General features: G+C 42.3%; 1 protein-coding gene across 2 annotated transcripts; it reads left to right on the top strand.

The window, feature by feature from the left end:
* The first annotated feature begins 1185 nt into the window (after positions 1 to 1185).
* LOC132991097 (H-2 class I histocompatibility antigen, Q9 alpha chain-like) lies at positions 1186 to 14334 on the top strand. 2 transcript variants are annotated; one of them, XM_061059713.1, is made up of 5 exons: positions 1186 to 1325; positions 4840 to 5106; positions 11669 to 11947; positions 12425 to 12718; positions 14179 to 14334. In XM_061059713.1, the coding sequence occupies exons 1-5, from the start codon at positions 1268 to 1270 to the stop codon at positions 14298 to 14300; spliced, it is 1020 nt and encodes a 339-aa protein (XP_060915696.1). In that variant the 5' UTR covers positions 1186 to 1267; the 3' UTR covers positions 14301 to 14334. The 2 variants fall into 2 exon arrangements, with proteins under 2 accessions (XP_060915696.1, XP_060915695.1); XM_061059712.1 differs by having other exon boundaries at positions 12425 to 12736; positions 14179 to 14315.
* The last annotated feature ends 510 nt before the right edge of the window (positions 14335 to 14844 follow it).

Here is a 14844-nt window from a genome sequence, read left to right as displayed (position 1 = left end):
CTTGTCTGAGCTGCAGAGTCATCCTAATGTAAGGCTTTTAGTCGGCTTGGGAGATTTTATTTCGCTGCTGTATGCACATGTTTCTTTGAATAACATTTCTGATGTGGTGATTCGTGTTATTTCTGTTCATTGTCAGTCTTCTTTTATCTGTGTGAAACTTTGATGCTGCTGTCTTGGCCAGAGCTCTCTTGAAATAAGAAATCTTGTATCTCAATGAGAATATTTTTCTGGTAAAATAAAAGTTAAATAGATTAAAAACAATATGCCTGTGTGAGGTTTGGACTGAGTTTACACTAAAAGCAGAGCAAAATGAAACACAGCATCAGGTGTTCAAACATCAACAAAGGTGTCACATTTCTCTTGTTCCAGCAGTTTTCAGCGTACAAAGCTCCAAACTAGTTCAGGATCATTTAACCTGTCAGATAAAGCTGGATCTGTAAAGTGTGATCTGATGTTATTTCATTCAAACCATCTTTTGTGTGTCAGTGATTGTCCTGACAGTCGGCCTAATCTGTGCTAAGACCTGTGTGTAGACCTCTACTGAAGAGTTATACACAACACATGCAGAAAGTGATAAAAGAAGAAAATGATAAGAACTTCAAAAAGGTATAAGACGTCCTCCTTCATCTGATTTAATAACATTATTGAATGTTATGATTGTGCACACGTGTATTTAAATATCTGATAATCACAGACCACATTGAGTTACTGCAGGACAGGAGAGCACCTCACCACATTTACTCACTATAACTTATATTAAACTATATTTATATCTGGATTAGGACTTTTTATTAAATCCCAGAGCAGCCATACAGAACAAAAGCACAACAAGACTCAACTACATCCCTACAAACTCCAGATTATCCCTGTATCTGACCTTTAAACTCTCACAAATGTATACACTTGTTCTTAAAACTTCACATTAACCAACAAAATATATAAAAATAATCTGATCATCTGAAGGTTTAACACTACTGTGATAAATAAATAAAGTCCTGCGTGTCTCCCAATGCTCTGTCATGGGCTGAAACAAGCGGAGTTAACTTTCACTTTCATTCACAACAGTAATATTTACAGTCTACGTTCAGAACCTGTCTGAGTCAATGTGACCTAGTTACTAGTGACGTCGATGCTCAGGCTGAATTCCTATTGGCTGAGACAGAGGTTGAAGTCAGCGATCTTTTTTCTCCTCACCTCATTTCACCCTCAGAGCTCGAAACACGCAGAAGGTTGAAGTTGGACGAAGCTGAAGACTTCACAGGTCACAATGAAGACTCTGGTGTTTGTGTCTCTCGTGGGATTATTCCTCCACGACACGACGGCAGGTGAGTTCAGATTCATTGAAGACGATTTAATGGAAAGAGGGAAATGTCGCATGTCTTTATAAACTGTTGGTAGAAATGAAAGCTTCATTTGATGTTTGTTCTCAGGACTGAAGCAGCTTGTTGAAATGTGAAAAGTGAACATTTAATTTGACGTTAGTAAATCCTGTTTGTTCACGTCCTCACACCCTGATACTTACAAGAAAAGTGTTGTTGTGAGAAAGGCTATAAAAAGTGTCTGCTAGTTATCTTTTCCAAAAGACAACCCGAGAAATGATGAAGGCCCGGTTCATATGAACAGGACCATGAATGTTAAAATAGCAGCATAACTACAGTGAACACAGCAGATAGACTCTGATTCAGAAAGAAAAAGGAACAAAATGCCTTCAAAGTGTTTCACCTCTAAAACCATTAACAGAGCATTTAAATTGACTCTTTAAGTCGTTCATGACAGTTTAATGTTAGAAAAAGTGTTTTCTTATTAATGTAGTATAATTAATGTGGTATAAATACTTATTTCACTTGAATTAATTGTGATAATTAACATATAATCAGAGTGTCACAGTCATTAAAGTTCATTTTGTGAGGATCAAACTCAAATATGTGCTCAAAGAATCAGAAACATAATCAACCTCCTGACCCTCAAAATGAAGTTAATCTCGGTTTATTGTTTTACCTCTGAATATTTGTATATGAAATATGAATAAGCTCAAAGCTATTCCACAGATGATCTTCATCTTTTACATGTTTGTTTGTTGTTTAGTTGAGATCACATAAACCCTGAAGCTCCAACATTTAATGGGGCTACAATGGGTTCTAAAATTTGACAGAGGGGCCGGGAACAGATGGATGGAGTGTTTGTGTGAACTAATATAAATGACATGTAAAAGCCATTACATGAAAGGATTTGGCCTTTAACAGGTTGCAAAGCATGAATATGCAAGGCTCATTGTACAAATTGATTTCCAATTTCCATTTAAATTGTAATAAACACAGTAGAGAAACTCACGTTCAGTTTCAGTGGGAACAGTGTTGTTGATCTCCCTTTTTTGCCAGTGCATTAAAGTCTGGAGTTAGTTTTGTAGTGGTAATTCTCAGGATAGATCCGAGGTGTTGGTCAGTTAACTTGGATCTGTGAGGGGCTTTGTTGATGTTCATGACGCTGAATGTCTGCTCACATACGTAGGTATATCACTTACCATTAACCATCCATTAACTCATTAAATGTGCTGATCTCCTCTTTCAGCTCCCACACTCGTTGAAACACTTTGCCCAAACTTAACCAGCGGACACGAGAGTGGTACAGTAAGTCCTGATGATCCGCATCAGTTTCCTCCAGGAACATAATAAACTGACGATGCTGAAGTCCCCTTCCTCGTATAAAGTTAACAAGTTTTACAACTGGATTCACGACATGATTAAGCTGCAATACAGACTTACACAGAGATTCCTGATGGATGATGCAGTGAAGGAAAATAACATCCTGGTTTCACTTTATCCTGGATTCTTTTCAGCAGCCCAACATGTTTTCCAGTTAAATTTGGCGATCCATCCGTTGTGACAAGTTTACTCCAAGGTAGCTTCATTCTCTGGATGACAGCAGACACCTGGTTATACAAGTCCTCTCCTCGCGTTTTTCCTTTCAGGGACTCCATGGTCAAAAACTCCTCCGTTAGCTCAAAACTGTCATTAATCCCTCGGATAAAAATGAGGAGCTGAGCAGTGTCTTTCACGTCATTACTTTCATCCAGCGCTAGTGAATATAACTTAAAGGACTCAGCCTTTTTGTTTAATTCTCTGGCTATATCTTCATCAATCAGTTCCACACAGCGAGTCACAGTCCTGCGTGATAAACTGATTTTTTCAAACTGGCCTTGGCTCTCCGGACACAAGAGACCTGCTGTCTCTACCATGCAGTCTTTTAAAAACTCGCCTTCGGAGAAAGGCTTGCTAGCCTTTGCTAATTTGAATGCCAGCAAAAAACTTGCCTTGGTAGTTGACTCTTGAATCGCAGTTTGTTGGTGAAAAAAATATTGCTGAGTCTGTAAATTATCCTTCAACCTCTGAGCCGCAGCCGCCCGTTCTTGCGGGGATTGCTTGCTAGCGTAGTTAGCATGCTTCGTAGCAAAGTGACGGCTGATACTGTACTCTTTGAAAACTGCGACAGTTTCTTGGCATATCAGGCATACAGCCTTTGATCGGACTTCAGTGAACAAATATTTAGTTGTCCACTCCGTATTAAACACTCTGCATTCACTGTCCACTTTTCTTTTCTTTGATCCGCTTGTTTTTCCAGAAGGGTTCATACGGGTTCATAGGGCAAAGGGAATAATACACCACACTCTGAAGTGCGCCATCTATTGGGGAAACGTGGACATTACAGGGGAAAACGAACGAGGTTTAATTATAATAAAATTTAATTTAATAATAATATAATTTGGACAAGTTCGGCGGGCCGGATTAAAAAGCCCAACGGGCCGTATATGGCCCACGGGCCGTAGTTTGCCCACCCCTGGTTTAGTGGATCTAGAAACACATATCTGCTGATGTGAGCTTATTGCACATATTTAGTTTTCTGTGGTTATGTTGGCCGATAAGTGACAGAAAACAGTGAAGCAGCTTGAACATCATTTAGAAACAGAGTCTGCATTACAGAGTTTGTCCACCAGAGGGCAGTCACGACTTTATTCTCAAACTGAAACGTCACAGCTCAGTTTGTGTTTCCCACACAAAAATAAATAAATGGTTTTAATCTGTGAAAGTAAAAAAAACATCCACAGCAGCCTCAACAATTCAGCATTAATAAGACTACAAAGTTTGTAGACTTTATTCAAAGTGGTTCCATTTATTCCTGCACAGATTTATCTAAAAGCTGTTTTGTTCTGAGCAGTGCATATTTTTCTAAAGAGCAGATTAAAAACAGAACAATGATCGACGTGCATTCAGAAAGCAGACAACATGCAGGATTCAGAAATGATCTGTCATTTAGTTTAAGTTCTTTAGTTTTTTCTAATTGAGTTTTTCTCCGCTGGCTGATTGTGCAGCTCCACTCAGTCTACACAGCTTCTTAAACTGTGCTCCATATACTGTTCAATAGTTTTTCTTTGTTGCTGTCCTCCGACACTGTCCTTTCAATACTCAAAGAATAAAACCCGCCTACGTGAGGACTAGTCATGAGATGTCAAGAAGTCAATAAAAAATCCACTTAATGAAACATATCTGTCAGTGAAAGTCAGGGGCATGACTGCATCACTTGAATATTTGACTTGTTGAATAAATAATTTCAGTATAAAAACATTTTCTAACACTTGAATCAGAAATATCAGAATAAGAGTTCCAGGAGAACTTTTTCTTTTCATCTCTAAATTAATTTGAGTATTTAATGACTGCAGAGAGATGATCAGGTTTGGTTGAATGTACTGGAAGTGTTTTTTGATTCTGTGTGCTGGATAATAACTTTTGTTCAATGATGTAAAAAGTTTCAGATTAAACTGATGAAAACATTTTGTCCTTACAGAGATGCACTCTATGAAGTTTTTCTACACGGCGTCTTCTGAAGTCACAAACATCCCAGAGTTTGTGTCTGTTGGGATGGTTGATGATATTCAGATAACTTACTACGACATTAACACCAAGAGAGTAGAACCCAAACAGGACTGGATGAACAAAGTCACAGAAGATGAAGCTGACTTCTGGGAGACGCAGACTGAGAGAGCTGTGTATCACCAGCAGACCTTCAAAGTCAGGCTTGACACTTTCAAGCGACGCTTCAACCAAACTGGAGGTTTGTTTATGATTCAATTTATACTGAAAAAAGATTATTTATAATTTGATCCTGTATTTTAGTGAACAGATGTTAACACACACACACACACACACACACACACACACACACACACACACACACACACACACACACACACACACACACACAGAGTTACATAAAATAAAATATGAACAAGAACAACTACAGATTATATTCATTTATATTATATTCATTTATATTATATTCATTTAGATTATATTCATTTAGATTATATTCATTTAGATTAGATTCATTTAGATGAATGTGATGACGGTGTGTCTGTCTCATAATAAACTATTTAAATGAATGACTTTCTGCTCAGTGTCGCTCAGACTAAAGAAGTCATTTAAAGATTTAATCTCAGCCTCTGAGAAGTTGTGATGGACTTGTTTGACTTTTTATTGACATTTAACAGATTCAAACATTTATTGATTGATTTAAAAAAAGCCGTTACATCATCAATAATAACAAGAATAATGAGTTAACGCTCTAAATATGTGGTATGAAACATATTGGATTGTATGAACTGGACCGTACTGATGTTCAGGTTCCATCCCAGATTCTACATGTGAATTATAAATCTAGATTAAATGAGATGAATGAAAGTTGAACAGTGTTTGTACGCCATGATTCACTCATCAGGCTGAACAGTTCAGTCCATTCATTGATGAGATGATCCACAGAAAATGAAGGGACAATCATTTTGATCATGGACTCATTATTTCAGTCTCTTTCAGCTCGGGACAGTCGAGTGTGTGGTTTCTCACAGGACGAGCGAAATGTTGGACTGATCCACAGAGAGTCCACGTTCAGTCCAGGACCAGTTTAATCTGAGTCTGCTAGTCAGGACTACAACTCAGAGAGAGAGAGTGACTCAGTGTGTCTCTGATGTAATAATAAAGGAATTAAACTATACCTCTCTCTCTCTCTCTCTCTCTCTCTCTCTATCTCTCTCTGTCTCTCTCTCTCTCTCTCTCTCTCTCTCTCTCTCTGTCTCTCTCTCTCTGTCTCTCTCTCTCTGTCTCTCTCTCTGTCTCTCTCTCACTTTAAGAAGCTGACACGCCGACATGCAGTGAAGTTGGTGCCGGCTGTCAGCTGCTCGGTGGAGGAGGCTAGTTTAGCGGTTGGAGAGGTGGTGGGTTACGGCAGCGTGAGGTCTGCCTCCCGCATGAACGGGGACAATGTTATTTTTTTAGAGAGCACGGCTAAAGTGAACGATGTGGTCGAACAAGGTGTAGTCATTAAAGACACCTTCACCTCTGTTCTCCCCCTGATAAACCCGGCTAAGAGAGTCACCATCTCTAACGCCTCCCCGTTCATTAAAAATGAAATGTTAGTTAAGGAGCTGTCCAGGTATGGGCAGGTAGTATCCCAGGTTAAAATGGTGTCTCTGGGATGTAAGTCCCCCCTGCTCAAACACGGTGTTTGTCACAGAAGACAAGTGTTCATGGTCATGAAAAACAATTCAGATGATCTCAATTTGTCTTTTAATTTCAAAGTCGATGGTTTTAATTACATGGTGTTCGCAACATCAGCGACCATGAAGTGTTTTGGGTGTGGTGGAGAGGGACATTTAATCCGCTCTTGCCTGGAAAAAAATGTTCATGTGCGGGGAAATGCTCAGGCAGCACCGGCTGCTGAGGTCACGGCGGCTGCTGTGACCCCCGGGCCGGCTGCTGTGACCCCCGGGCCGGCTGCGGCTGCAGACGCGGTACCGGTCGATGCTGCCACCGCGGAGCTCGGCGGAGCTGTCGCGGTGCTCGGCGGAGCTGAGGCCGCTGTAGAGGGTCCTAGCAGAGTTCTCTCAGACAGAGCTGCTGCTGGACCTCAGAAAAGTCAAGTGTCTGATGTGGAAGAACTGTCAGTGGTCAGTGATGAGGGCCAGGTAAAGAACAGTAAACAGGAAGACAAAGAAAAAGAGAGAACTGAATGTGATTTAAGTGAGAAAGAAAAAAGTTTGATCAGTGAAAGTCAGGAGGTAAGTCAGGAAAGTAATAGTGTGTGTGTTGATTATGTTGAGGATGAGGATATGTCTGATGAAGAGTCATTAAAGATCTCTCAGAAGAGGAAGATTGAAAGCGTTCAGGGCAGTGCTAAAGCAGTGAAGAAGGACAGAAAGACAGGAGCAGTAAGAGCAGAGAGTGACAGTGAGCTCATGTCCACACAAGAAGAAGGTCCAGTCACTTACACCTCAGCTCACATTAAAAAGTTTCTACAGGACACCAAGGGCCTCAGGCTGCTCAATTTAGAGGATTTCTTTCCAGACCTGAAGTGTTTTTTAAGTTCAGCTCGGCCTTTAACTAGGAGCTCCGGTGCTTTTGGTAACGACGGCCTCACAGGTCCAGAGATCTTTCGTCTCAAAAAACTGATCGGGAAAGCGAAAGCACAAATCAGCGATGATGATGTTTAGACTGTGTCTCATCTCTTTCCTCTTGTTGTGTTTTTATCTTGTTTCTTTTTTAAACTCCTATCTCTCAATGTGTGAATTTAAAATTGGCACCTTAAATTTAAATGGAGCGAGAGATGATGCAAAAAGAGCTGCACTATTTCAACTGATGGAGTTCAAACAGTTAGATATTTTAATGTTTCAGGAGTCACACAGTGACTCTAAGAAGGAGAGTCAGTGGAGGAAGGAGTGGCCTGGGGAGGTGATCCTCAGCCATAAGTCCACCTGTAGTGGAGGAGTCGGCTTTATTTTTTCTAGAGGCTTTCTGCCTGCTTGGTGTGAAGTAGAGGAGGTCATTGAAGGCTGCTTATTGAAAATTAGAGTGCAGTATGAAAATGTAAAAATGACTCTGATTAATGTGTATGTCCCATGTCACGCTGTGGACAGATTGAGTGTGTTGAGTGTTTTGTGTGACACTGTTAAAAAGTGCAGTACAGGGGAGTATTTATTCTTGGGGGGGGGATTTTAACTGTACAGCAAACCCAGGTTTAGATAGAAACCACCAAGAGCCTCACAGCGCCTCCTCACACAGACTCAGACAGTTTTTAGAAACACACGAGCTGCTGGATGTGTGGAGGAGTTTACACCACACACACAGACAGTACACATGGAGTCACTCTAAAGACAATGTTTTATCTCTTTTATTGTTTTAAACACAACATGAATGTTTTTAAAGAGTGTCTTATTGTTCCTGTAGGCTTCACTGATCACTGTCTCGTTTATTCTTCTGTTTTTATTAAGAATGTCAGACTTCAAAGTGCGTATTGGCACTTTAACACCACACTGCTGCACGATAAAGCTTTTAAGTCTGCACTGGAGTACTTTTGGGTCACTCACAGACAGCTGAAGTCTGATTTTAAAACCATTCAGCAGTGGTGGGACTTTGGAAAAAGTCAGATTAAACAGTTGTGTCAGCAGTACACTCGCAATGTCACCAGGGACATTACCAGATCTTTGAGAGATCTAGAGACTGAAGTGGTAGAACTACAGGGTTTAGTTGATGCCACAGGAAATCAGGGACATTTAGCTTCCCTAAAATCTAAAAAGTCGGCTTTAGCCAACCTGCTGGGCGTTAAAGCACAGGGGGCTCTGGTCAGGTCTCGGTTCCTGGATGTCACCCAGATGGATGCTCCGTCTCAGTTCTTTTTTGGTCTGGAGAAGAAAAGTGGACAGAAGAAGATCTTTCACTCTGTACGATCCAGCAGTGGACAATCGATCTCAGATTCTGCTGGGATCAGAAAACATGCAGCTGGTTTTTATAAGGATCTGTACACGAGCAGGTTCGTTGATCGTCCAGAGGTGTGCGAGTCCTTCTACACCGGTCTTCCTCAAGTCAGCACTGAAGACAACACAGAGCTTGAGGCCCAGCTGTCTCTGTCTGAACTCTACTCTGCTGTCATGAGTCTGCAGAATGGAAAAGCTCCAGGGATTGATGGCCTTCCTGTTGACTTTTATAAAGTGTTTTGGTGTGTGCTGGGAGAGGATCTCCTGGAGGTTTTAAGAGACAGTTTGGAGAGGGGTCGTCTGCCTCTGAGCTGCAGGAGAGCAGTTATCACTCTGCTGCCAAAGAAAGGCGACCTTCAGGATCTAAAGAACTGGAGACCAGTATCATTACTTTGTACAGACTACAAAATCCTGTCTAAGGTCCTGGCATCCAGACTAAGGCAGGTGATGGGGTCGATCATCCACACAGACCAGACCTACTGTGTGCCCGGCAGGCTCATCAGTGATAACATCACTCTCATTCGGCATGTTTTGGAAGTCTCTGGTTCATTGGCTGTAGACACTGGTCTGATTTCACTAGACCAGGAAAAGGCTTTTGATCGGGTTGAACACCAGTATCTATGGCGGACTCTAACCGCCTTTGGGTTCAACCCATGTTTCTTAGCTAAGATCCAGGTTTTGTACCGTGACATTGCGAGTGTGCTGAAGATCAACGGAGGCCTGAGTGCTCCTTTTAGTGTACAGAGGGGGGTGAGGCAGGGCTGCTCTTTATCTGGGATGTTATATTCCTTAGCCATTGAACCCCTGCTTCACAGACTGAGGTCAGGTCTCTCTGGTGTTCGTTTTCCTGCCTCTGATGTCAGTTTTAAATTGTCAGCGTATGCTGATGACGTCATTGTTTTTGTTAATCAGCAGAGAGATATCGATGTTTTAAAAGAGACTGTGAATTTGTTTGGGTCGATATCTTCTGCCAAAGTGAACTGGCTGAAAAGTGAAGCACTGATGGTGGGAGAGAAGCTGAGGGGTCGGCTCAGTCTGCCTGGAGGCCTCTTTTGGAAGTCAGGAGGTTTTAAATATTTGGGAGTGTTTTTGGGGAATGAAACATTTGTTAGTAAAAACTGGGAGGGTGTTTTAGAAAAAGTAAAAGGACGTCTTGATAAATGGAGGTGGCTGTTGCCAAAGATGTCTTTTAAAGGTCGTGTACTTGTGGCCAATAATCTTGTTTCCTCTGCCCTGTGGCACAGACTGACCTGTATCGACCATCCGTCCTCTCTCCTGTGTAACATTCAAAGAGTGTTAGTTGATTTTTTTTGGGACAGGTTACACTGGATTCCTCAGAGTGTGCTCTTCCTCCCTAAAGAGGAAGGAGGACATGGATTAGTCCACCTGGCCAGCAGGGGGGCTACTCTCCGCCTGCAGTTCCTCCAGAGACTACTCACTGGGCCTGCAGACCTGGTCTGGAGACCGCTGGCCTGCTGTCTTCTACAGCGGTTTGGAGAACTGGGGCTGAGCTCGTCTCTGTTTTTAATGGATTTACAGCAAGTGAACATTTCCTCTGTCACTGGATTTTATCGAAGTGTTTTTAACGTGTGGAGTCTGGTGAACAGGCAGAGACAGGGACACTCCCAGTCTTTGTACTGGCTGCTTAAAGAGCCTGTACTGTTTGGAGGACGTTTTCATCTTCCTGACTGGGCTGGACCGAGCCTGTCCGGAAAGTTCTGCAGTGCCAGGATTTCCACTCTGGAGCAGGTGGTGGAGCTGACCGGACCTCGGCTGGACTGTCCTGCTGGTCTGGCTGCTGGTCTGGGGGTGAGGTCGACCAGAGTCGTTGATCGGTTGCTGAATCACTGGAGACATCAGCTGACAGGACCAGAGATGTCTCTGATGTCGAACTATGGGGACGGTTCTCTGCTGCCCGACCAAACTGACCCGTTTCCTGAGTTCAGTCTGTCTGCAGACCTGAAGGACTGTTCTGGTCCTCTACTGGCTGACGCTGCAGGCTGCTCTTTTAGTGACGCTGCAGGAAAGACTTTTTACAAACTGATTGTTAAGACTTTGAATAAAAAGACACTGAACGCACGCAGTGACACCCCCTGGAGGACTTATTTGGGGCTAGCTCCTGAGTTTAGACCGTCCTGGGAGTCTTTATACAAACCCCCCTTGTGTAAGAGACATGCAGACCTCCAGTGGAGAATCCTGCATGGAATCATTGAACTCTTTTATCTCTGTAATGTGAATGTTGTTGATCAGTGTCCTTTCTGTGTGCACAGGGAGACGGTGTTTCACTGTTTTTTAGAGTGCAGTCGGCTGAAACCTCTGTTTGATCTTCTGGAGAAGGTTTTTACTGGTTTTAAAGAGTTTTTTACTAAGCAGGTTTTTATTTGTGGTTTTAAATACACTCGACAACACAAACACAAATGTCAGCTGATAAACTTTGTCCTTGGTCAGGCTAAGATGGCCGTGTACGTGAGTAGGAGGAGGAAGGTGGAGGAGCCAGACGATGTTGTTGATGTGAAGCTGTTGTTTATAAAAATGTTAAAATCCAGGTTGTTTTTGGACTTCAGCTTCTACAGAGCAAATCAGGACCTGGAGACTTTCCAGTCAGTGTGGACTCATGACAGTGTGCTGTGCTCTGTAGAGCATGATCAGTTAGTTCATGTGCTGATGTAAAATCTGTTTATTTTGTGAATGTCATCTGTGAATATTAGGAATGTATATTATTGTTGAACAGTAAGAAGACTGATAAATAAAGTTCTGTTTAAAAATCAAAAAATCTCTCCCTCTCTCTCTCTCTCTCTCCCTCCCTCCCTCTCTCTCGCTCCCTCTCTCTCCCTCTCTCTCTCTCTCTCTCTCTCTCTCTCTCTCTCTCAGGTGTTCACATTGTCCAGTGGATGGAAGGCTGTGAGTGGGATGATGACACTGGAGAGGTCAAAGGTTACACTCAGTTTGGTTATGATGGAGAAGACTTCTTAGTTCTGGACCTGAAGACAATGACGTGGGTCGCTGCACAACAACAGGCTGTCGCCATCAAACAGAAGTGGGATAATAACAAAGCTCTGTTAGAGGCTTTTAAGAACTACCTCACCAAGGAGTGCGTTGACTGGCTGACGAAGTATGTGGACTATGGGAGGAGCTCTCTGATGAGAACAGGTAGGATCAAATGACCTGATGGAGATGAATTCTGACAATGTTCATCTTCTTCTTTTCTTGTTTATCTTGTAATTGAACAATAAATATTTCTCACATGTTTCTATCACACATGCTCTGTCTTCATCTTTAAGCTTCCCCTTACCTTTCCCTTCATGTTAGATCTCTTTCTCTCTGCTGCTCATCGCTCTCTCTCAAAGTTTCTCTGTGTTTTTATTGTACTTTCTCTCTCTCCTCTTCTTCTTCTTCATCAATCCATCTGAACCCCCCTCACCTCTCTTCTTCTGTTTCTTCCCCTCTGACCCTCTCTTCTTTGAATTATACTTTAATAAGGTTGATTTTCATTGTTGACTCACTGGATTTTAAAGTCCCTTTTTTTACCAGTACATTTAAAAAGTGTCATCAAACATGAGTTGTAACAGTATTTAAGAGTAAATCCTGATAAAGAAACTATAATCTGTCTTCCTGTTTGTCCTCCAGACCTCCCCACAGTGTCTCTCCTCCAGAAGACTCCCTCCTCTCGGGTCACCTGCCACGCTACAGGTTTCTACCCCAACAGAGCCATGATGTTCTGGAGGAAAGATGGAGAGGAGCTTCACGAGGACGTGGACAAGGGAGAGATCCTCCCCAACCACGACGGCTCCTTCCAGATCAGCGCTGACCTTCAACTGCCCTCTGATGACTGGGGGAAGTACGACTGTGTGTTTCAGCTCTCTGGTGTGAAGGAGGACATCGTCACCAAACTGGACAAACGAGAGATCAAGACCAACTCCGGTAAGACCTCGATGAGAAGTGATGGAAGAGAGGATTTGACTGTAACAGTCGTGTGATGGAGGGAAAGTTTAGTTGTGACTTTTTCTTTCTTTCAAACTCTTCAAATTGTAAAAGTATTCAGAAAAAGACTTTAAAGGTTCAGCATTAAAGCGATGATAATGTTGACCTCTGGACGTCTTACAAGAAGGAAACTATTCCAGAGTTTTAAAAAGTTTTAAATGGAGTTAAGGAATAATGTGCGACTTTTTGATCCAGTAGCTGTCGCCCTTGAGCACCAGCATGAAACCAAAACAAACTGCTGTTAGGCCACGCCTCCTCCATACTGAAGCCTCCGCTCTCCTCCAGAGACACACCTCCAACCCCCCTACACTCGCGTTAACACGAAGCATGTGCGACATGTTACACATAAATACAGCAGAAATCAAGTATAGCTTAGGGCTGGGAAATTAATCGAAACCGACATTCAGAAACTCTAATCATTGTAATCTTGCCCATGTCAATTATTTCGATATGTCATGTCAAATGTAAACACTGCGGAAAAACTGTTTGAAAGAAATGCAAGTTATTTATGTTCCACTGTTTTAGAGAAGTTCATTCATACTTTAAAACTAAAATGTGTCGTTTTAATTTCAAGCGATGTTTTGATTTCAGTTTGAAATATTCAATAAATACCCACAAAATAGTTATCAGATATGCACTATATCATTAGAAAACATATCTCAGCTTTAATAGAGTAGCATATTTACAGTAGAGACCATGTCAGCGACCTACGAGGGCAAAAAACAAAAACAAATGGATCATTTATTAATTTTAATTGAGTCAAAATGTTAAATTAATTGTGATATAGATTTTAGGACGAATCGCCCAGCCCCAGTTTATCCTGAGTAAATGTGTCTCTGAGTCATGACTCTCTACAATGAGGGAGAAGCTCGAGTCCCGCTGGCTGTGTTGTTGTCAGAGTCGTGTTTACATGGACGGGACGGCCGGCTCCTCCCCTTGTGTATAAAAGCTGTTTTAGTCAAGAACTAGAGAGAAGAAGAACATACTCACTGATTATTTGGATGTTAGTAAGAGTTTTTAGATCACGCTCATTCTGTGTCAGTTTACATGCAATGTGAAGCTACGAGCTAACTAAAGAGCGCTAACATTAGCATGCTAACACAACAATGCAGACCACAGGTGATAGCAGCTCAAGACGAGGACAATTTTGTCCACCGCTTGACTCCTTCGTGTGAATGTGAGGGGAGGGGGGTTGGAGGTGTGTCGCTAGAGGATGAATGGATGAATCAAACATAGATACAGGATTTATTTACAGACAAGTGGAGATTCAAATGAAGAGCAGCAGGACAAACAGTGTTTATTTACAGGATGATGATTGTCTGCTTGGCACATGTTCTCCTCCTCTAACCTGCTTCATCTGCACAGGTTGTAACTGTGGTTTGTTGATTTGTGCTCAACAGTGAATCCCATGAACCCCGTCATCCCCATCATCGCCATCATCGCTGCACTCGTTCTTCTCGCTGTTGCCCTCGCTGTCATTGGATACAAGGTTCACAGATGCAGAAGGAGGGGGGTGGTGTAGACGGAGCACTGAGGAAATTCTACTTTCAAAATCATGCAAGTTCTCAAAAATTACCAACCCTGCCTTAAAGCTGAGAAAACATTACCTGCTGTTCGTGCTGTTGCGCTCGTGCGCAGTAATGGAGTAGACGTGTTTTCCCGAGGCTCCGTGTTGCTTTCTCAACCTTATCGTTTAAATTAGTGCACCTGACAACATTTACTTGCTCTTTCGTCATCTGAGTTGTATGACAATCTGTCAAGAGTGGTTTTGAGCCATGCCACAGAAGAAAGATGACAGCCAGACTCATAAGACTCAGGCGAGCTCCCATGCCGCTAGCAACGAAGCTATATTAGCTGCCATCGGTAAACAGGGAGCCGAGTTAGCAAAAGTTTTTAAGCTCATGGACGAGTTGAAGAAGTCAATGGAAGGACGCCTTGATGCAATCGATGCTGGTCTTTTGACGCTTCAGAAAGAACACCGTGAAGCTGAACATCGTATGGACGACATGGACGAGGCCCTTACAGCTGCTGACAACCGCATCACTGCCCTAGAAGCTACATGCAAC

The sequence above is a fragment of the Labrus mixtus genome, chromosome 16, assembly GCF_963584025.1.
Source record: "Labrus mixtus chromosome 16, fLabMix1.1, whole genome shotgun sequence".
Lineage (NCBI taxonomy): Eukaryota > Metazoa > Chordata > Actinopteri > Labriformes > Labridae > Labrus > Labrus mixtus.
The sequence above is the reverse complement of the archived record's forward strand: the minus strand, read 5'-3'. Positions and strand labels throughout refer to the sequence as shown.

Excerpts from the sequence above, each read along its gene's own strand:
- LOC132991097 (XM_061059712.1), top strand. The coding sequence starts at position 1,268 with ATGAAGACTCTGGTGTTTGTGTCTCTCGTGGGATTATTCCTCCACGAC. Across the intron at positions 1,326-4,839 it reads CCTCCACGACACGACGGCAG|AGATGCACTCTATGAAGTTT; the intron begins GTGAGTTCAGAT and ends TTGTCCTTACAG. Across the intron at positions 11,948-12,424 it reads GAGCTCTCTGATGAGAACAG|ACCTCCCCACAGTGTCTCTC; the intron begins GTAGGATCAAAT and ends TTTGTCCTCCAG.